The sequence below is a fragment of the Brachyhypopomus gauderio genome, chromosome 17, assembly GCF_052324685.1.
Source record: "Brachyhypopomus gauderio isolate BG-103 chromosome 17, BGAUD_0.2, whole genome shotgun sequence".
NCBI classification, from domain to species: domain Eukaryota; kingdom Metazoa; phylum Chordata; class Actinopteri; order Gymnotiformes; family Hypopomidae; genus Brachyhypopomus; species Brachyhypopomus gauderio.
Genome location: NC_135227.1, coordinates 2049548 through 2072507, shown reverse-complemented (window position 1 = coordinate 2072507; position 22960 = coordinate 2049548). Strand labels below are relative to the sequence as shown.

The 22960-nt window shown below is 45.3% G+C and overlaps 1 protein-coding gene across 3 annotated transcripts in view; it reads right to left on the bottom strand.

Annotated features, from left to right (window-relative positions):
* The window catches only part of adck1 (aarF domain containing kinase 1), a 106639-nt gene that overhangs the window by 79062 nt on the left and 4617 nt on the right, over nt 1–22960 (bottom strand). For 2 of the 3 annotated variants that reach the window (XM_076978975.1, XM_076978976.1), the window contains one exon: nt 21905–22069. The exons of the other annotated variant lie outside the window; for it this stretch is intronic. In XM_076978975.1, the coding sequence (XP_076835090.1) occupies nt 21905–22069 (165 nt within the window). The remainder of the gene's footprint in view (nt 1–21904; nt 22070–22960) is intronic. 3 annotated transcript variants of the gene reach the window in all.

Sequence of the window (22960 nt, the reverse complement as noted above, 5' to 3'; positions counted from 1 at the left end):
CTCCTCCATGTCTCCTCTCCTCTACACCTCCTACCCTCCTCCCTTCCGTGCCTCCTCTCCTCTGCGCCTCCTCCCCCCCGCACCTCCTCTCTTCCGCACCTCCTCCCCTCCACACCTCCTCCCCTCCCCCTCTCTCTCCCTCCATCGGTCCGTGTGTCACTCCAGCCTATTCACACACACAGTCAGAGCAGCACAAAGCCGCAGTTCTGACAAGCCTAATAACTGGCACAGACATTAATGACATATTCCAGCAGCACCATTAGATGGCCTCTGAAAGCGCCTCACACAGCCATCGTCTGAGCACATTACTGCCGCTGGGCTAATAGGAGAAAGGAAAGCAAAAGTTGTGTTAATGGCAGCCGGTCTGATGCACGGTGCACGAACATGTAGAATTACCATGATCACGCAACATCAAACAACACAGCCACTTAACATTACCATAACAACCTTGACATCTGCAGAATACTGAACACGGCAAGCAGCATTTATGAAAATGTAAACAGAATGTGCCACACACCTATATTTTATGGATATATTCTAGTGGTTTTACACAGCAAAAAATAATGTGAATAATAATAGTTCACATAGAGACCAAAAACTCAGATTTAAAAACTATTTCATTTGACAGAAATTTGTTTATTTCTCTGTGCACTTTGTTTATTTCTACTGGTGCATCACTTTAACTGGGATTTTGTTTAATGTTCAAAGAATTTGAGCAATTATATGGTAATAATAGTAATAAGTAAAATATAACATCCTGCTAATATTGCAGTGATTAAAAACATCCACAGGGAACACAAACAGCTCCAAGGTTCTATTTTACCTAAATGAATTAAACGAAAAAGAATTATACCTCAAGAGTCTGAACACACTACGGTCTTTTCTTAATGTGTTAAAATGACACTCCTGTCATCATTAGTCTAAAGCCATGCTGAAGGAGATTAAATGGTACAAGTACTTTAAATGCAAAGATGTCACAGATCTCAATGTGCCTGCTGTGTGTTTATAATGTTGTATCTTTCTTTTTAAATATTTTAACCTAGATACTAAAATGTTTAGCCTAAAAACATGCTAGTTTTGGCTAGTCTCGGTTCTATGCTAGCCTTTCTTGCTTGCTTACATGCTAAAGTTCACGTTCTCCCCTGCAGGCTGAAAGCACGGAGCATGACCCAAAGCACTAAAATAAGCAGAGAAATGCAACATTGGCCTGAGCTCGACGGGCCATTGTAAGACTGCATGTTTCCACAATACTGCAGGGCTGAGTTGACTTTTATTGTAAACCCTTTTAAGGTTGAATTTTACCACCTTGTAGTACACAATTTCATATATAATCCAAAACTGGTGTGTATTTCCTGGAATAATATAATAACACTACAGAATAAAAGTGCTTTGTTTCGTAATAATTCAGCTTCTATATCTTCTAGTGTGTGAGGCTACACTGCAGACATTACTAAACCCTAACCCTAACCCAATAACACCTGACATATGTATGAAAATAATTTACACTCAGATATTCTCAGTTTGACTTTCTGTGTAAGGCAAAATTCTTAGTGTGTTTACAGTGTACAGACTTGGCTTTTAATTTTCATTTTTTACCAAGTCCTAATATGTGGTCCTTCATATATATACATATATATATATATGCGCTGAATGAAAGGAAAACTTAAAAAAAGGGGGAATTTAAAAAAATGGAAATCTAGCTCAGCCTGGTTCTACAATCTATGTGGCTTATAATATTTGCTGTATTTGTGAAATGTTAATAAATGGTGTAATATGTACTTATATTAAGAACTTATTTATTGTTTATAGTATATTAATATCTGCATAGTATTTAATGTATAATAATAACTTGTGTAATCGAAATAATAAAAGGCATTTTTAGGCAGACTGCTTTAGAAGGACACTAAAAATTGTACATTCAGAAAAACTTACCCACATAAAGCATTCAAACACATTTTCCTTCTGAGTTCCTAACATTACTTACGAGTCAGTAATGTATTAGCTTTATTAATTAACTGTAGCCAAGTTCACATTTTCCACATCCATCACATAAGCTATTTAAAATACAAGTTGTGTTGGCAGCTTGAACATAAGAAGAGAAAGCTCATTTTACCCACAACCCTGAGGCAAAACCGTCAGTGGGGTTTATTGTCCAAGAGCAGTGTGGTTTGTTGTTACCGCATACCAACCCAGTCATTTTAAGTGGGGGTTACATTGACTTTCTCCTCATATAGCAAGTGAGCCCGAAGGTAAAAGTGATAATCAATGACCTCTAAGGTGTCCCTGCTGTAAATGAGTCCACGCATTATAGCTCTATCGATCAGAAACCACCGTACTAGCTCCTGTGAGACTGCTAGGTGTCGTTCCAACATCTTTAAACGGCAAAAAGCACAGAAGGTTTCGGCAAATTCTCCCACGCACGCACACACACACTCACGCACGCGCACACACACACACACACACACACACACACACCATGTACTTCTACACATTATGGTCAGATAAATGCTAATGCTTATCAAAAGGCCGGAACGTTCCGTATTTCCCTCCACTGTTCTTGCCTCCTCTCAGTTGAGTTACTCTCCCGTTATCTTGTCAGATCAGACTACAAGAAACACTTGTAAAGCTCATAGTCCCAGAGGAGACAAGCTCAACATGGTGGCTTTCTTCCACTCCGGCCCTCCGCGTGCGGGGGAAGATCCTTCGCGTGGCGCGGGCCCTGAGCCGCCCTCTCCCTTTGTGAGCGGCGAGGGGCGACATGCTTTCATGGAAATTGCATCTACCGTTGCAAAGGCAATGATGGCTTTACATTGTGACTTCACCACTAACCTCGGGGAGCAGGCAATTTAGGAGCTGCCCCATCTCGGGGAATTCTCAGCAGTCAATAAATGCACACTAGACCATTAAAAAGACTCTCATTCATTTTTGCGCCCCCCCTACTACCCCTGCTCGTCCGCTACCTCCAATCTCGACTTGAAATTGTGGAGGCAGATGGAGAGCCGTGGGGTCTGTTTGGCTAGCTCCTGGCCGTGACGACAAATTAACATAAAGTAATGAGTTGCCTGAGCAGAACATCGGTGCACTTGGCCCTGTAGTTTTGATCCCATCTAAGTGAGCGGAAGAGTCTCGTGAGAGGCGGGGCGGGGGAGGCGGAGGCATCTGCGGCAAGCCCCGCCTCTTCCCACGCAGCCGGCGCGGCGGAGGAACGCAGGGTCCCGTCATCGTCCCGCTCTGAGGAGGGCTAAGGGGGCTGGCACGATGTGGTGGACACGCCCCCTGTGCCATTCAACCAATGAGCTTGTTGCTATTCCGCACCTGCGTGCCTGACCAAGTTTGGCAAATTGGTCAGATCCAATGAAGAAGAGGAGCTCAAACGCTGGGTAGCCGTTCTACACACTCTTAATCCCAATCTTAATCCCAGTCTTAATCCCGCAATTCGGAATCAGAATCATTTTTAAACATAAAAGTGGACAGGTAGTTCAGAGTGGAAAAGGACACCAGCACTTTGCTTGAACATCTGTGTACATATAGATTTATGATACTAATTACATAAATATATATATTTTAAAAATCAAAACCCTCATGGAGTTTAGACACTGGGGATATATGTGGTTGACTCTGGCTTCAATCCTCCTCTGGGCACCGAGTAGCAAAGTTCATAAGGGTAACTAAGATAGTCTTCATTCAACTCCTAATGAGGACCAGAACCTGATCCGTGGGCTGATAACCACCAGCACGTGAGCAGCGCCAGTGCCGCACCCAGCTAATGGAAGCAGCCGTCCCAGGTCACGGCGGGAGGGAGAGGGGACGGGTACAGCACAAACGCTCTTCATCATTCTACTCGCTCTCCAAGACGAATCGATAAGCTTTCCTTCAGACTGCCTTCTCTTGTCCTCTGGAAGAAATGCAACTTTGAGAGATTAGACTAAATGAAACTCTCTCTCTGTCTCCCTCCCTCCCCACCTCCTCTCTCTTTCTCTGTCTGTCTCTCCCCCCCACTCTCTCTCTCTCTCTCTCTCTCTCTCTGTCTGTCTCTCTCTCTCTCTGTCTCCCCCCCTCCTCTCTCTGTCTGTCTCTCTCTCTCCCCGCTTTCTCTCTCTCTGTCTCTCTCTCTCTCTGTCTCTCACTCCCCCCTTTCTCTCTCTCTCTCTCTCTCTCTCTTTATCTGTCTGTCTCCCTCTCTCTACCTCCCGCTCTGTGTCTCCCTCTCTGTCTGTCTGTCTCTCTCTACCTCTCTACCTCTCTCTCTCTCTGTCTCCCTCTCTGTCTCTCTCTCTGAGTGGGAGTTGGGTTTGTGTCGTACTGGACGTGAAGGCGTGCCTCGGTGAAGCGTGCATATTACTGTACTGCACTTTAAATAAGTGATTTTCGAGCCGAGTGGTCATTCCAAATTCAGCATAACACACTCACTGGAGAAAATTTTTGCTTGTATTTTCCACTGGACATAAGGGCCTTTGTGATTATTAACATCATGATACCTCACTCTGTCTTCAGCACAAGAAAGATAAGGACCCACTCGCTGGAATCATGCTCTTAATCGTTTGAATGTTTCTCGGTATCTACAGTAACTGCACTTATAGCCTGGCTATAGTACCTCCTACACTAGCTACAGCACTCGTTTGCTTCCTGCCTGATTTATTCCGACCATTTGAAAATCCGAGCATTTTTAAAAATAAGAGTAACCTTGAATAACACGGGCCTCACCATCGATGGGCCCAAAATGCACGTACACATGTGCTGTTTGACTAGGTGACGGTTATATGACAAAATGGTGTAGAACGGTCGACAAGTTAACTTAAACAACAAAAAGCGCTTTAAAGTGCAATAACGAGGCTTTATCCTGGGGTTTTGGGGGTAACGAGGCAGTGTATCAGACAGACAAAGCTTTAAATTATGGCCCCGAAGAGCAGAGAAAACCCTAAATGTTCAAATGGGAATTCAAAGCAGCACCCTGAAAAAGGAAGCACTCGACCCAACATCTGGAACTAGCTGGTCAGCTATAGCTGTGGTTGACACCGGCACCAGCTTAAACCCAGAGTGCCTTGTGAAGCAGACTGGACATTTTGGTGCTGTTTCGTGATGTAATGAGCCCTGTACAACATTAACCCCTTTCATTTTTACCTCTTCTATTTCCTACATGTAGGCTACAGATTCCGTACAGCTCACCCTTAGTTTCAACACACAATTTATAAATATATTCTCAACTCGTAGCATTAAATAAAGAGGTAACTAGCTATTAGTTCACGTGCTTTATTGCATTTTCCAGTGGTAAGCGACCAGTTACACACAGCAACCTCTGGTGCACCATACTGTATAATGCATTAAAATATGTAATCGAAATTAAGGCTTATGGATAAACACAATCGGATTTGCAGTAAATTCGCTTTGTGCATTAATCTCTTTCCGATGTTACTGTTTCTGGCGATACAATTGGAACTGCTGCAATAAATTTATTTAGCGTTATATTTTGAAATTGACTCATGGTTAAAGCCATAATACGCTTGGAACACACACGACACAACTTTTAAGGCTCTGAGTTTTGTTTGCTTTAACTGCCACAATGAGTAATTGGTGTTTTTATCCCGTAGGGACAAAAGCACGCACCCTTGAGATGCTTTAGTGGTCACGATAGTCGTTAGCTGGTAGCTGCTTGCAAAAGTACTTGTTATTTGCAGTCCTAATAAACAAAGACAGAGTATTCGTGTCCTTCAGAAAAAAACCACAAATGCAATCGAGGTGCAGTTTTTAAAGGCAGCCAAGCCACGGGTAGGGCGAGCTCGGACGGACTGGTCTTATTTCTAAGTGCATGGAATAGTCTCCTGCTCAGACTCATCTTGGTGTATTATGAAGGCCCTCCTGTCAGAACTATCTTCTCCTAGAGACCCAGAACCATAATTAAAGCCCTGGCCATGGAGCGGAATTAAAGCTCGATCAGGCAGACTTCAGTGTCTATAAAGCACAAATGGCAAATGGTTTCTAAGAACCTGTCTCTTTCAAACACAGTCTATATTCCAGCCAGAGCTAGCCGGGGGGTGGGGGTCAATTTTATGCCCCATGACACTCGGTTCTATTTAAAATGCTTGTGAGTATTACAATGTACAGACTGTTATTTACGATTTATTTTATATATATAAAAAAAAACAACTTACATAATTGTAATGATCGAATCCAGTGATAAACTCATGGTAAAATTACAAAGAAACAAAAAAACTGATGAAACTGCACAGTACCTTTATTCAACTTTTTGTAGGTGTATTAGGGGCATAACACCACCTGTCTGTGATATGTTGGGGTGTCTTTCTGGACCCTTCTCATACCTACTGTCAAAGGGAACTAGACTATCCTGATAATACTGAACAATGATTGTTTTTAAGCATGTGACAAATTTTTTTGACGTATCATGTTATATTGTTACACATAAAACCTCATGAGGGTTTTTTCATGTCAAGTAAATTTCTGGTTCAGGAAAGTAGCCTTTAAGGAGCAATAGGAGCAACATTTCAGAGATATCATGCAGATATCATGAATCTTGCAGCGGGAAGTAAACTGCCCTCATGGCTGTTTTCGGGAGACTATATTTAGCCCGCCAGGCACTTTGCAGTTTCTTCCTGCGGGGTTCGAGTGTTTTCGGAGGACTACGTGCTCAGACACCTGCTCAGCTGTGGAGTGTGTGACAGAGGCTGGAGACCACGATTGTTTCTCTAGGAAATTCATTACAGTAGTGATTTCATGCCCTGGTGCTATGCTAACCAGCCTCTGATTTACGGTTACCCAGTAGGTAAGCCAAAGACAACTGCCCTGCCGTGAGGAGGGGTGAGAGGAAGGGCAGGGGTATCAACCCCAGGCAGGGGTATCAACCCCAGGCAGGTCTAAATGGCTGGTAGAAGCGATTGGTATGAGCGTCTTCGCAGCAGTAACATACTCAGGGCTATTTGTGTCCTTTTGTTTTTTTTTTTTACCCCCCACTAAACCTTCACAAGAACGAGGCCGCTTCTCTTTTCAAACGCCGCCATTCTACCCCCCACACCGCTCACTCAACAGCAGCCTGTAATTTAAAGGGCTAAGAGCCCCTGCCTGCGTTCGTATCTCAAAGACCCCCCACACCTGCCCCCAACTTTCAAAAAGGAAGGGAAAAAAACGAATAGACTCAAATTATGGACTAAAGCCCCAGGAGCTTTGGCCAGTGGCCAAAGGTATAAAGCAGGATGTTCGTTTGGCCTGAAACCGGGCATGTCGTGTCGCCCGCGGCGCCCAGACGGAGTATTTTACGACTCTTGGATCACTTCACAGCTTACACTTTAGCCCACCACAGAAGGAACTGTGTGTAAATGTGTTAATTTATCAAAATTAACATAAGACGTCTCACTCGTTTCTGTAAATACGCAACACGTTTGGCTTGGCGACGATGCGACTCTAACTTTAGTAGGAGTGCAATTGCCTCCTACTAAATGGCGCAATCAAAACCGAAACGCCTCAGCCGTATCACCAGTTCTGTGGCGACCAGCAGCACCGCTGCTACTCTTGTTTAAGCAGGGAGGCTCAGGGTTTAAACATCAGGGCATGGAGGGCGCCTCATTTAAAGCCAGACACGCAGTCTCTGCCAATCAGTGGGCACTTCAAATGCCTCCAGGAAGGTCTGCATGTCTGTTTGGGAGACGAGGCTGTCTGAACTGTTATTAAGTTCAGGAAATGGTTTCAGCTGCCACTCCGTGCCTCTGGTTTGGCAGTGCGTCGAGACAAATGGTACATTTCTTGTGATTGCAGATTAAGATTAAAGTGAATTACTCTACTTCTGTTAGAGATATAGTTCATTTTTACAAATGATTTACACAGGATTTTTTTATTCCTTACACAAAGGAATTATACCGGTTCTTAAATCGGTTAATAAACCGGTTCTTAATACATGATCCTTCGCCAAATACAAATATTTGATATGAGATTGTTAAAAAGACCCGTCAAACTGAGTTTGCGTCTAAATGAAGAGACTTGGTCCTAAGTCTTAGCCCCTGCACTGTTCCCCCATTTTAATCCTGGCTGACAATGAAACCTGATAAGTACCTACTGTACACATACCTTCAAAATGTCATATGTACAACAAAGCAGTGTTAGAGAAATGCTGCTTTTGCTCAGCTCTGCCGGGCCCATGTCAGGAAGCTCTTATGGGATTCTAAAGGACTCCCAAAATATTTACATAAGAGATCTCCTTTAATTGAAGTAGAGAGATGCTAAAAGCCTGTTACTGCAGTTTGGAGTGCTTTATTCCATCATCTCAGCTAATTATCCGGCTATTTTTCTGAGAGGCCCCGAGTTAATGAATTCCAAGGCTGTGGTTAGATGTGTGGGTGGTTCTGTGTCCTTCCAGAACCTAAGAGTCTCTCACAAACATCCTCCACAAACCCCAGCCATGTCAGCCTCGCCACTCGGAAGCAGACAGAACCCAGATTTAGCAAATAAAATACAACTACTGAATGTCAAACGTGAACGCGGACGGGGGGGGGGTGATTGTCAGCTATTTAGCCCTCAGACACAGCTAATTTCATGCCCCGCATTTCCCCCTCCTCCTCCTGCAGGAAGCCAGAGTCGGTTAGGCATGGCGCGCCCCGCCGATAATCCTGCAGTTCACTCCACATTAACCAGTGCAGGCAGAGCGAACCAGGAGACTTCCCCTCGGGGGGTGTGTGGAACTCATCGGATCACAGCATCCAGCCTACATTGTAGGACATTTTCAACACCATGCAGCCACCATGAGTGTAGATGTTGCATCTCCTGCAGAATCTGTCCAGAACACTGGAATCATGTGACGGTTCTGAGTTAAAAACATTTTCACACAACAGCCAATTTGAATTTCATTTGCATACGGCACTGAAGGTCAAGGCATTCCAATTCAGCTCAATCCATGCATTTATTACAACGCAAAACACTCCCTGTCACTTCTTGGGTGTGTTTTGAAGATACGAGCACTAATTGCTAAACATAAATCAGTAACAATGGTCTTTAGTTCCGTATTGTTTTCGAGTGCATTCATTTACGGCTTAAACTACTTGTCTGCAATCACCACTCTGCATATTTATTTTCTTGGAAGCAGCCAGATGAGAAACTATCTCCAGTGCTCAGTTATGTTATGTTCATTCACTGTCCACTGGCAGAAAAACTGCTTGTAGTGTTCACAGACTGCCGAATGAAGCCCGTCCAAGCAGTCTTCTGTCTTACTTACGGCCAGTGAAGTGTGTATGAGGTCCCGCCCCCTGGGCTTCACCATTGGCCAGTGAAGTGTGTGTGTGTGTGTGTGTGTGTGTGTGTATGAGGTCCCGCCCCCTGGGCTTCACCATTGGCCAGTGAAGTGTGTGTGTGTGTGTGTGTGTGTGTGTGTGTGTGTGTGTGTGTGAGGACCCGCCCCCCAGGCTTCACCATTGGCCAGTGAAGTGTGTGTGTGTGTGTGTGTGTGTGTGTGTGTGTGTGTGTGTGTGTGTGTGTGTGTGTGTGTGTGTGTGTGTGTGTGTGAGGGCCCGCCCCCTGGGCTTCACCATTGGCCTGTCCACCTGAGGAAACTCTGCCAGAGTTCACAAATTAAAGCTAAATGGACAATGTAGTATACTGAGTAGGAGGGGCTAAATGGATAATGTACTATGCTGAGTAGGAGGAGCTAAATGGACAATGTGGTATGCTGGGTAGGAGGAGCTAAATGGACAATGAGGTATACTGAGAAGGAGGAGCTAAATGGAGCCAGCTGACTTTTAAGAGCTTAGCATCTGGGGGAGCTCAGTACAAGTCTGTCACCTCTATGAATACTCATCGGACCTTGAAATGTAACACCATACCCTCCTGGCCTTACACACACACACACACACACACACCCACACACACACACACACACACACACACACACACACCCTGAAGTCCTTTGTCTTCATCTAAAAGGTAAAGGTGCATCAAAAGAGTTCTAGCCTATCAGCCTACCACGTCCTTTATCCTCTTGTGGAGAAACATTCGACCCCCAACTTTGAAAATCGCTGGTTGTCTTTAAAATAAGCGTTTCTGGTGACACTTTAATCACGCATTCTTGAAGATACAGTGCTGTGATGTTAATATGAAAATCCTAAAACAGTTATTAGGATGTAACATATGCCATCTCTGTGGGCTGACCACCTGCCTGCTTTGACAGGTCACCCATGTGGTTTTGATTACAGCTGCAAATGATCCACTTTAATAACTTTTAAATATAATAATCTATTATATGATCATAAATACTGATAAAACAGTGACCACAGATCTCAGATCTTTATTCAGGATATATGATGATTAATTTGAAATCTACTACGGTTTATGGCCTATTATTTATGTTTGTCTCGTTTGTGTGTCAATGAATAATGTAATGCATCAGAATAATGATTCACAATGATTTAGTGTTTTCTGAAATCCTGTTCATTTTATGTCACAGGTACTACCAGAAGTACATGGTTTATATTTGCATCACAAAGGTTTTGCAGTCTTACACGCTCTCAGTATGCAGTGCGTGAGAGTCTCATCAGAAAGAGACACGATTGGCCTCATCAAACCTGGGGGTGTGTCACTTCATCCAGTGATTACTCACATTCACAGGCACACACACACAGACACACACACACACACACACACACACACACACACACACACACACACAGGCGCACACATACTCCATTACTCACTGAAACGTACGCATACCTACAAATGCAAGTTATTCTACAGTCAACACTAATTCTCTCGCAATGTCAGGAGCAGCTGTTAAGTCAGTATTGAGTACAAATTCCTGGTCTTAATGAGAATCTCCAAGGTCTATGATTCAATTTGGATTAATCATCATCTCATGTCTCAAAAGCTTTACCCACAAGACACAAAGTTCAGCGTAATCTGGAGGACAACCTCTACGGAAACACTGCAAGAACAGACACCAGGCGGGCATCAGCATATCGCGTAGTAAACAGAGAAGGTTCAAAAATAACCCGCGTGTAATGACAATGGACGGAAACACTCATTTGGTCAAACAATGCTGTGTAGCTCTTCTACTGTGGGCTTGTGGACAGAGCTCATGGTAAACGGAGATAGCAGAGAGTGAATCAAAAGGGTGGTAGGGTTAAAACCCTAGAGTGAAAACCCTAACCCTAACCCTAACGATGTACCCAAATTCTACACATCACTGCTTTGGTCTTGACGGATTGTTCTTTATTTCATTACCATAAAATAATAACATAAAGGTATTTATAAGAAGGTTTATATATGCAAAAGAACATTGCTTAAAGTACATTTGACTATTAATGAATACAGGCATGGTCCTAAAACACAAGTAGATTACAATTATGTTATTTCAGACTGGGTTCAAGCACAGGCTTTTTTTGGCAGGGTTGTTTCTGACACACCAGGTCATCCCCAGAGTGCGTTCAGTCTGACAGTGTATTAACAAGAGCGAAATATTAACAAATAATGTCCACGGCTTGAAATGGGTTTGTCAGCATTCATTCCAACTCAATGGAATAGAAACGCTAAAAGGTTCAATTTCTCTCAACACACCCAAGAGAGATTCCAGTACACACTTGTTTTTCAGAATAGTCTCACTGGTATTGAACTCCACCTCTTGAAGGACTTGAGATATATACAAACACCAATATTTACTCATGCCTCGAACTTGCTTTTGACGTTGTCAGAACACTAATACAGGAAGCACTACCCTCGTCGCGAGACAAGAGGAAAGGGGTCTTAAGACAGTGCTGCCATCTAGTGTTCTTACTGATAATTACACCTCGACATCGCTACAAGGTCCTGTAATATCCAGCCCGACAGGCAAGGCCCAGTGAGGGCCTCAAAGATATTTTAGGCTATTCGTTACACAAATATTTTAATTCACAAAAATATATATTCTAAGCATTTCATGGCATCACACCATCTGCTTTGCTGTAGGCCTGTACAGTCTTATTGGCAGACAGCAGTCTTCTCCAAAGGCTCATTTTGTAATAATAACAACAACAATCGTCCACAGGCCAAAAAAAATTACTCATTTTTTTATTATCCCCAGGCTATAAAAGAGGGAAGGATTGAAAATACAAAACATACAACCAGGACAATAAACTATCAGAGTAGCTCAAATCAATTAACAAATACATAATAAATCTTACAAAACAGAACATGGACAAAAACCATCCAGTCCTCCTCCCACATCATCTTGAGCAGAGTAACAGAACATCATTTCACCAATATCAGGTATCATATCACAAATGACACAAACATTATTTTTAAAAATCCACGAAGAACTCTATCAACCTAAACAGAAAGAAAATAAACAATTGTGGGACTGAATTAAGTTTTGAAAAGATACCCCCGACCTTAGCAACATGTACTGTACACACTCCAGAACGACTCTTGCCTGATGGTATAATTAAGAAGGTCTTAGTGATCAGAGCATGTGCAGTAGAAAACTGCTGTAGGAACTCCAGTGTCTAAAAGGCAGTGAACCATCAGAGCGAGAAATAAACAGTCAAAACGCTACACAGACATATTTCTGTCATTGTTGATGATACACATATTTATTAACATTATTACAGTGGACCTGTCTGGAGCTGAAACTGTTGGAGTGAATTTGAGGTCTATGACTGCAACAGCATTGGTGACTTTACCATAATGGGTCTTTATGTCTGTTATTAAGGTTGACGTGGGGTTTGGTGGAGGGAATCTGTTCTTTGTTGAAATTATAATTAAAAAGTTGATTAAAAAAATATATAGGCTAGATAGTAAAGAGGAAATTAGGGCTGTTAATGGAACATACAGTAATTGATGTTCTTATTATGCAAAGTGTGAAATATATTTCTTTTTATATAAGCAATGGACCATCTGTGTGGTGCATGGGACATGAATCAAGCTATTTGAATATGCTATGTTTCATAATCAAACATATTCATATATATATATATATATATATATATATATATATATATATATATATATATATATATATATATATATATATATATACACACACACACACACACACCCACACACACCCACACACACACCCCCACACACACACCCCCCCACACACACCCCCACACACACCCCCACACACACCCCCACACACCCCCCCACACCCCCCCCCCCCACACACACACACACACACACACACACACACCCCACACACACACACACACACACACACACACACAATGATGTTGATGTTGCAGCTGACATGCTCCTAATCTTGTTGGCTCGTAGACTCAAATCAGCCCCGTTTGTCCTTGTGTGCACATTTCCCATGACTCCACTGGTCCGATTTTAAAACGACATGCACAGTGCGTGACTCCTGCCTCTCTCTCCAGTCTCCACCAATCACGGACCGCCAAGCAGCGTCTGACAACGGCGCACAAGCAGCCTCTGTAAGCGACGCCATTTTGCCAGTAGAACGCACACGTTCCGATTCTCGGCTGGGTAGTTTAAACCACCCCCCCACGCCGAACGACCCCGCCGGACTGAACCCCGCCGTGTCCGTCGCAAAATACAAGGGCACCAATAATACTGATGGGGAGAGATGGTTCAACATAGAGGCTGGAGAGCCCAGGGGAGACCCCTGACCCTCCCTGGCTGTCCCAGCCGCGCCCATGCCGAGCTGCGTAGGAGAAGGAACGGAGCCCCTGTGCCGACCCCCAGAGACGATCCTCACCCGGTCCAGATAAAGCCATTCTTCCCTTAGTTTAATCTGGACGCAGCAGGCGTGTTACACACACATGCCTTTCCCTATCTCTCCTGGCCAATTGAACCCTCCATAATTGTTATCATCTAAAAGGACAAAGGGACTGATGGGTAGCAGCAAAACTAGCGTACTGACAGTCACTTGAGGGGCTTCCGTGCACTAGCAGGGACGTGCTGACTGGGACGAGCGGGAATCCCCCCCCCCCCCCCCCCCCCGGCCCCTTGAGCGGACTCTGATAACACTGTTTACCATCAGCAGGCTGGTGGAGATGCCAGTCTTTGGTCTCTGGGAGTGTACACGGCCCTGTCTAGTCTAGAGGTTCATTCTGCCGTCAGTTATGATGAAAAAGCATCTCAGTGCAGACCGATTGTTCTTTTTTGTTTGTTTAATATTTCAAAATTCCCTTCCCTTTACACATTATATGCTACTGCTATTACTACCATAAACAAAAATAATGGTTCTGATAATATTATCGTATTATTGATGTTGCTGTTGTTATAAATAATAATCTGTCAAGGACATTCAAACATTAAACAAACAAACAAATCAAAAAACCACCCACGTGACACAAGAGGCCCGTGATCAAGGCGTGACTCTGTCTCTGTCAAAGTGAAACCCTTCCTACGCAAGCATACGTCTGCCGAGCTCCCAGTTTAACCAGCACATCTGCTGAGCTCCCAGTTTAACCAGCACCCCGCACGTCTGCCGCCGGGTCACTGCCGCTCTTCGGGTCACGTGGCAGTGCGTTTTCGCTCCCCTCCCTCTGTTAAAGTCCTCTCAGCATAACGTGTGATCTGGGCCGCTCAGAGCTGAACTACAGCAGCACAAAGCTGAAGGACGGAGACGACGGCCCATGCCGACCAATCGCAATACAGTCCCTAGTGCGACAAATGTGACGTCTCCACCTCGTCACATATGACACTCGGCCAACCCAGCTTAGCCGCCACCCACTCGGCCCCGCCCATTTGCCCGTCAGCAGGTCTACGCTGATCTAATATGCATTATTCATTAGGACTAAGTAAGCTACATTTAATTTCCGAATCAGCTGTTAGCGTTCTCTGTAATGATATGCTAATAGCTGTGGAGACTCTCAATCCCCTTAGCAGAAGTCCCTCTGAGTGAGGAAGCGTTTATGATCGTGCACTCACGTTACGACATATAGCATTTATGGTTTTTATAGTTCTGTGCCCACTGTGTCCTCTCTGGTGTCTAGTCTGTGAAGTCAGTATGAGATCATCATCATCATCATCATGGCCGTAATCATCATCACCATCATCATCATTGCTTTCTGAGCAACATGGATCTTGCAGAGATGTTGGGCTACAAAGGCCAGGGGCTTACTGGCCAGTATCTGGGTTTGTTGGCAGACCAATCAGACATCGCCTAGACTACAACAGCCTTTCCAACGAGAAGAAAAGAGTGATAAGCCAGTGGCTCATTTCTAAACTCAGACGGGCAGCCTTAGATGCACTAAAACATCTGATCCTCTAAATTAGCTTCAAGAGGAGTTCTGAGCCGTTTCCTCCAGGTCAGTAGACATCCAGTTACGTTCCCTTGTCGCTCAGTTCAGCTTCAACTGGCCAATCACCATCATCGGGGAGGGAGGATGTCCACTAGGAGTCTTCCAGTCTAGACCTCGGCCAATAAAAAATGGAGGCTTACACTATATCTATTTTTGAACTACACAAGACAACCCTATAACTAGGGAGTGGTTTAGGTATAACCTATAACCCGTTAACTTCTGAATTAGTTTAAGCCATCCATCCTTGTCTGTGGTTATTGCCAATAAATTTGAATATATTCATTCAAAATCATCAAGTGTGTGGACACCTGATCATCACACTTACAGGAACTTGTTGAATGTACCATTACAAAATAATCCGCATTAATATGGAGTTTTAAGAATGATTTTTTGGAGATTCAAGTGCAACTGATGATCAAGAACTGACGCTGGACAAGTAGGTCTGGCTTGAGATCAAAGTTCCAGTTCATCTGAAGGGTGTTCAGATGTTTGAGGTCGGGGTTCTGTGCAGGACACTGGAGATCCTCCACACCAAACTCATCTTGGACCTACAACATGGACCCAGCAGGAAAGGGCCTCCTTCAAACTGTTGCCTTCAAAGGTACAAGCAAATAATTGTCTGAAGTGTCTAAATTTTAGTTGAGAATCAATCTGACCCTTCACCGCAACGAATGGCTCCAACCCCAACCCTGAAGAACCATCATCCCACCTCCACCTAACTCACCTGCTGCCTTGGAGCAGCAGGTGAGCAGGCAGGCAGCGGCAGCAGGCAGGCAGCGTCCACCCGTCAGCCGCCAAACCCAGACTTATCCGTCAGACGGTTCACGTGCTGATGTTGAATATAACACTCAACATAACCCACTGACGTCTGATGAAGATGATGCCAATGTCTGAAGATGGAGATTGAACGTGCAAGATCTGACACGAATTTACCATCCAGGAATCCCCTGTGTATTCACACACAAGCACACAAATACTCCTAATGCTTTCAATTGAGTTCATCGGAAACGTTAACGATCTAAAAGGGGAAATTAGGCAAAAGCGTGTTTTACAACAATTAACTGAGGCTGTGAGAAAAAAAAAGCTCAGATAAAAGAGTCGGGGAAAATAAAAATATATCTCTTCCATATGTTCGAGCGTTCTGCGGCTGAAGAAGCTGGAAACTGATGAGAATAGCTCTGTTCTTTCATGCATGCAATCCACTTCTGGGCACGGCCCCCCATTCTCCATCCCCGCTCCCACAAGCCTTTTCATTGGATTAAATTACAATCTGAAGACGAACGGCACCTTTCCGCTCTCCGGAGCTGAGAGATATGTTCTAACACAGCTGCAATCTGTGGCCCCCATGGAATCATTGTAGGACACTCTTACAAACCCTACAGCTATTGCGGCCTAAAATGTACACGTGCTGAAGCATCCTTATTATGTCGCTAAGCCTATTTAATTAAAAGGATAACCAACTTTTTCACCAATATACACCTACATGCACTGCATGGTAGGATGACAAAACGGCAGAAGAAACCTTCTCGTGCCCTTCAGCTCCTGTTCTGAATGCTTAACCATAAATCACGTTGAAAAATGAGCATCGTTTCATAATCAGACTTCTATTACCCCATTACCCCACCGGGCTGTTAGAGGGAGCTAATGAATTACAGTGAAACAACACACAAATTCAAGAGGTGGGGCCAGATCTGGGAGGTGGGGCCAGATCTGGGGAGGGGCTACAGAGGCTTCTGGGATACTGCTGAGGAACAAAATGTTCCTTTATGGAGGGGTGGGTGTTGAAGATGGGGGGGTGGGCTGTTTTGAACAACAGCGGGCCTTTCTTGAAAGTGAGCTCTAGCAAAGCAGCCCCCTCGGCACAAGAGTGTAAACTGGTTCAAAGTGACTACGGCACACGCGTTTACAAAAAAGGCGTCGTGCCGCTGTTCTCTTGCAGTGCCCCCGTGGTTCAGAGGAATGCCGGTAGGCGCACCATCACGCTTCCTTCATCGAGACGGCGCGGAGCGATGCGGCCGCCTTCCTCCAAACCGCAACCTGCGCGTCGCGGCGATTAATCACTTTGACAAGGGCAAAGGGTGCCGGTGTGATGGCGGTGTGAAGGAGGCGGACGCATGCATGCAGTCCACCCAAACCCAATCACATTACCGCCAATCCACTTCACACTAAAATCCCCCCCACCCCCTCACCCCCCCCTCGACGGCCTGAGGTGAGAGCTGGGTGACGTGGTCACAGTGGCGGTACCGAGGGAAGCTTTCGAATGTTAAACCAAACAGGCCCGCCCATGGCCTAGAAGAGGCCCGTGTTTTGTTCTTTCCCTATACAAATCCTTTTGCGGTTTGCTCAAAGGGGTAAAGATAAAAAAACAAACAAAAACAAGGTTAAACATGGCTTAGAAACAAGAACGGACGAAATTCCTCAACTATAGTAGCAAAATATGTAATTTGTTTAATCCTCGTGACAATATTGGCTTTGTGGCAGTTACAGTAATACCTCAAAAATCGCAGGGGTTACATTCCTAGACTCCCCGCGAATTTTGAAAATACGCAAATTTTGGACGGACAACTAAGTAAGGCCTGTAAAGACCAATCTTCATAAGTTAAACCCTAAATATGTCCCTAAAATGCTAAGTTCATTTCAAATTTTATGTTAGAATTTACATTACCCTTTAAAATAGTACAGGTAAAAGTAAACATATTCGGTACTGTACTACAAAGTACATCAAGTAAGATTATGTACATATGTCTGTCGTCACTGAGACACTGAACTCTCATGAGCGAGTCATCTATGAGACACAGAATGCTTTACATACAATAAAATTAGGTTCAACTTAACTCTTTCTATGAGACACTGGTTTTCTATGAGACACTGACTAATGTGAATTTGTGAAACCACATATTCAATAGCGTATATAATATTATTACCGTATATATAACATATGGCAATGCAAATGAGCTCACTCCCAAAATATTGGCACAGAAAAGTAAAGGCCTCTCATGCTGCAACACAAATAAATAAACTCGGTCAAGTGAATTCCAGCCACTCATCACATCAAGGGCCTGCAAATCCTCATACGTGTTTCAATATACTGCAAGACACCACAATTGATGTTTGCATTTGCGATGTATTGCGATGTCCTCACGTTGCAGGCGTAATCTCTGTAGGTTGGTCTCAGAAAGCACTTCTGAACGAGCAGCGCGAAGAGGAAATGTCCTCGGATGCCCTTCCGCAGCGTCGCGCTTCACCCGCTCCCCTGCAATCTGTATCTCAGGCAGCACCTCTGCTCTGCATAAACAGGGGAGTCATGAGGAGGACATCTCAGCTTCTCCGGGCCAGGTCAGGTGGAATAAGCCCGTGCTGGAGTCTAATTTGCTGTGCAAATTCTGTGCAAGAGCCAGTCAAGGACTCAGATCAGTGAACAGGCTGGAGGTACACGCGCACACACACACACACACACACACACACACGCGCACACGCACGCACACACACACACACACACACACACACACACACACACACACACACACACACACACACACGCGCACACGCACGCACACACGCACACATGCACACACGCACACACACACACACACACACACACACAGCCCGTCCAATTTCGAAAACCATTCCACCTCAAATGATTGCACACAGCAGCTCTCTTGGGAAGAGCAGCCGGCGTCGTGTCACCCTTCAGTGAGTAAAACCGCAACCTCATCGGAAGGGCTTCAAAGGGTCGCCATGGCGTCAGGACCAGCTGCCGGACAAGGCGTGTCATTACAGGCCAAAGCAAGGACCTCGCTGCACTCTCCATGACGACAAAGAACCCGGATGCAGTCGCTTTAGTAACCACCGTCTAAAGGCTCTGCAACGGCCATCCGAGGGGCCATTAGCCCGGGAGCTTAGCTGCACAGTGCTGTCCTGAGGGTGCTGTATAAACACACACACACACACACACACACACATACAAAACGCATACGGGATCCAAAAACGTCGCGAAAACCATAAAGAAATAATTAAGTGGCTAAAAATGGTGCCTCAATAGCCACAATGGGAAGGTTTATTTTACATGACAAATGGCAGTGAATTAATAACAGTGTCCATGCTGAACCCTCCGGGTAAAACCAGATGGAGTCAGTTCAGCGTGCAGTGGGCGTGTCCATCACATGAACATGTAGAAGCACTCGTGCCCCCCATATATCACACCTTCTTGCTCACATTCACAACCAAAGTCACAAACAAATTAACTAAGTAACTCAAAATTCTCATTCTCAAAAGTAACTCATCTGGGTGAGACAGTGGGGCAGAAAACTCTGAGCAGGTGCACAAGAGGAACCCCGGGCAGCGGGACAAGACGGGGCAGGATGGGGGCAGGACGGGGCAGGGTCCCGCAGTGGACGGAGGAGGCGTCTTATATCCTATAATCGTGCGGCACCCGGGGAAACGGATTCCGCTATCGAGGTGGGCCGAAGAGAGGCTGAGCTCGAGGCCTCCAGCGGCTTCTGCGTGACTGTTCCCCAAGAACTCCAGCAAGAGATGAAGAGGCGGAGGATGAGGAGGAAGAGGGGGAGGAGGGAAGCCGAGAGCACCCAGCTAACTGCACGTTTATTCCAGCTCCCCCAGGAGCTTCGGTGCTTAACTGTGTGACCTCTGCCATAATGGACGCTTAGCAACACTGTCCAAAGTGACACTCTTGAATAAAAATAAGCCAATGAATACAGTTGGCAGTATGGACATATATTAAATTAAATAAATTGAAAATATAGGCTTAGAAGACATAAGAACTACACGAAACAGAGCTGAGGAGGTAAACATAAACAGCATTGACAATTAGTGACTCACAACTCCTACTTCATCTCCTACAGAGATTCATTTTAATAATCTGTCCATGAATATTCGTTTGGGACTACGTGTTTGTTGGTGAAAACAGCTCATAACATCGACTGTATTGTGGATACCTGATTAATTTCCAGGCGTTTTCATGTTCTCCATTGTGAAATGTACCATCCAGCATCAGCGGGTTGACACACATTCTCCATTTACACGGATACGAGCCCTGATTCTGTCTGAGCGTTTGCATTCGCTGGGTATTTATGACATCCGCTCACTTTGCCTCCGCGAATAACAACAGGATTAAACCTAACAAGGTCCTTACAAGAGCACCAAGCTGCACGCTGTGGAAAACGCCGTTTTGTAGAGAGCACTAAACAGGTGAGAGCATCTTTTGGTGTCACGCCACTCTGGAGGAGATCAGGAGATCTCCAGCCCGTCTCCCTCACCGCTGACGAGCCGCGTGGACCGATACCGGGGCAAAAACCGCACGCTCCCCCCGGGCGACGGACGTGGGGCACTAGGGGCTGCCGGGATGAAACGAACCATGCAGGCCCCTCTGTGGAGGAGGAGGTGGTGGGGAGGAGCCCCTCCCGGAGGTGTGGGCGGGTACCCGCCTGCCACTACGGGGGAGTCAGACTGCCAGTGCGCCAGTGTTAATGGCGGCCATGACGCTGCCTCACCGTGAAGGCAGTAGAGACCGTCGGGCTTCCAAGGCCACAGCCAGCGATACAAACTTTACGAAGCAAACTTTACGAAGCAAACTTTACGAAGCAAACTTTACGAAGCAAACTTTACAGTACAAAGAAAGAACTGATGAAAATGCCCGTCTCTCACACACACACACACACACACACACACACACACACACACACAAAAGGTCTGCATGCCTCGCGTATTGTAAAAGCTGCAAGCCCGGTTTAGTAAATTGAAAAATGTTCAACAACTCAACCGCATTACTCTGAGCTCTGAATACTTGCAGCATTAAACATAAACGTAAGGGGCAGCTTCACAAAGCCTTACACTGCTACAAAGAAAAAAAAACCTTGACAAACGAGTCACAGGAGGTCCGCGCAAAAAAAAACGACACCGTCTCGTAAGAGTCCTCAATCTCGCCCGCATCATCTGATGAAGACAATACAAGCGTGAACGATGATTTAATGGTCTGTGAGAAAGAGCCCTTTCTCGCCCGCCCGGAGAGCAGCTGGCCCTGGTCTTCAGGGAGCAGGGAAGCGGTTAACGGTGCGGAACGCCCCTCATTACCAGAGCAGCGGTACGCGGCTGGGAGCATCCCGCGCGGACACCACCCCTCCCCGCAGGCCTCCCGCAGCGGAGACAGGGATTGGCTGGACCGCGCGTCCAGGCCGACCAACCCCACGTCCCGCAAAGTCATGAACCAGAACTCTGAGAGATACCGGATCATCTGACTGAGCAGTCACTAATTAGCAAGACACCCAGCCCTTATCGAGAGTGTCGGGGGGCCATCGGGATGGAGTGGCGAATGATCTCATTATGCCCTTGAACAATTAGACAGTGATTTCATTTCTAACAGGGCAGTACTTGAATGGTGACAATCTGTGTATTTGTCAAAGCCTGACATTCACAAGGCAGCGGGGAAAAAAACGACACTCAAAAATGTAACACCCTGAAACACCCTCACACTGCCAAGTGAACTGGATCACCTCTGCAGCTTTATAATAATTATGAGGCAAATCTCTTCTCTATATTAAACCAGAGGCCTGCATTAATTCTAATCAGCGTGTGTAGTGAGCCTTGAAAGCATCCCCCCGGAGTGGGGGGGGGGGGGGGGGGGGGCAGTACCGTCCTGTTCACGGCATTCAGACCTGGTGAAGAGAACCGCTCCAACCTCGCTCTTCAGGGGTCACCGCCCGCCTCCAGCCAGCACCGCAACCCGGCGGGCTCAGCCGCTCAGGTGAGACACGGTGACCTTTCCCGGCACCGGCTACTCGACTCTGCCCAATGGAGGGATTCGACCGGCCCTTCCGCGCCTGGGCGGAAAGATCAGAGAGAACATTCCCTGGCATTTACTCCGGAGTGGGCCGCACACACCAGACCTCGTCACGCGAGCCAGACCAGCGTCTGGAGTCGAGACGGAGGAGCGTGATGTGGCCTCAGTAGGGCCATATTTAATAACGTTTGCTACTGGGCATACAGTTCACGATCTGTTTGGACATGTGTTTAAATTTCATGTGCCTTTCTGAGGTATCAAGTTGTGTTTTAATAAAAAGGTACCAGTTAAGAAATGACAGCCTTCACACGAGGGCATCTGAGTGGTGGTACTGGAATGAGGTGAACTGATAGCTTAACGTTTCAGCAGAGATGTCAATTCCAGGTTCAGAAAGTAAAAGTCCTCACCAGGATTTTGCTCATGCTTGCTAAATTTTCTAATTAGTGCAATCCAGGTAAAATTAGTGGAATCAACACAATCCAGGAAGCCTGAGCAAAATCCTGGTGAGGACTTTTACTTTCTGAACCTGGATTATACAACTCTGAGTTTCAGTTCATCATGTATTTTTAGCTCAAGTGACCCCAGGATGACCTTGTTTGGATATGAGAGACACAAACACGAGGGAAACGGTTTACATACTGTGTATGTAGCAAACGTCTGGTGGCAGCCTACCTCTTTTACACGGGGCTAGATGGTTTAACATAGCTGCACCTAATCTGGAAAAAAAATCTTAAAATATTACCACACTTGGTTGTTATTAAATTCATTTTGTTTATTTCATCCCAATACACAAACATGGATTTTTAAATAATAATAATAATCCAACCTAGTCCAATTGTGGGGGTATGCTTGACATATTGTGATTCTACTGTTCACAATCGTGATGGTGTGAACAGACAACACAGAGCTTCGAAACACAAGCACTCACCTC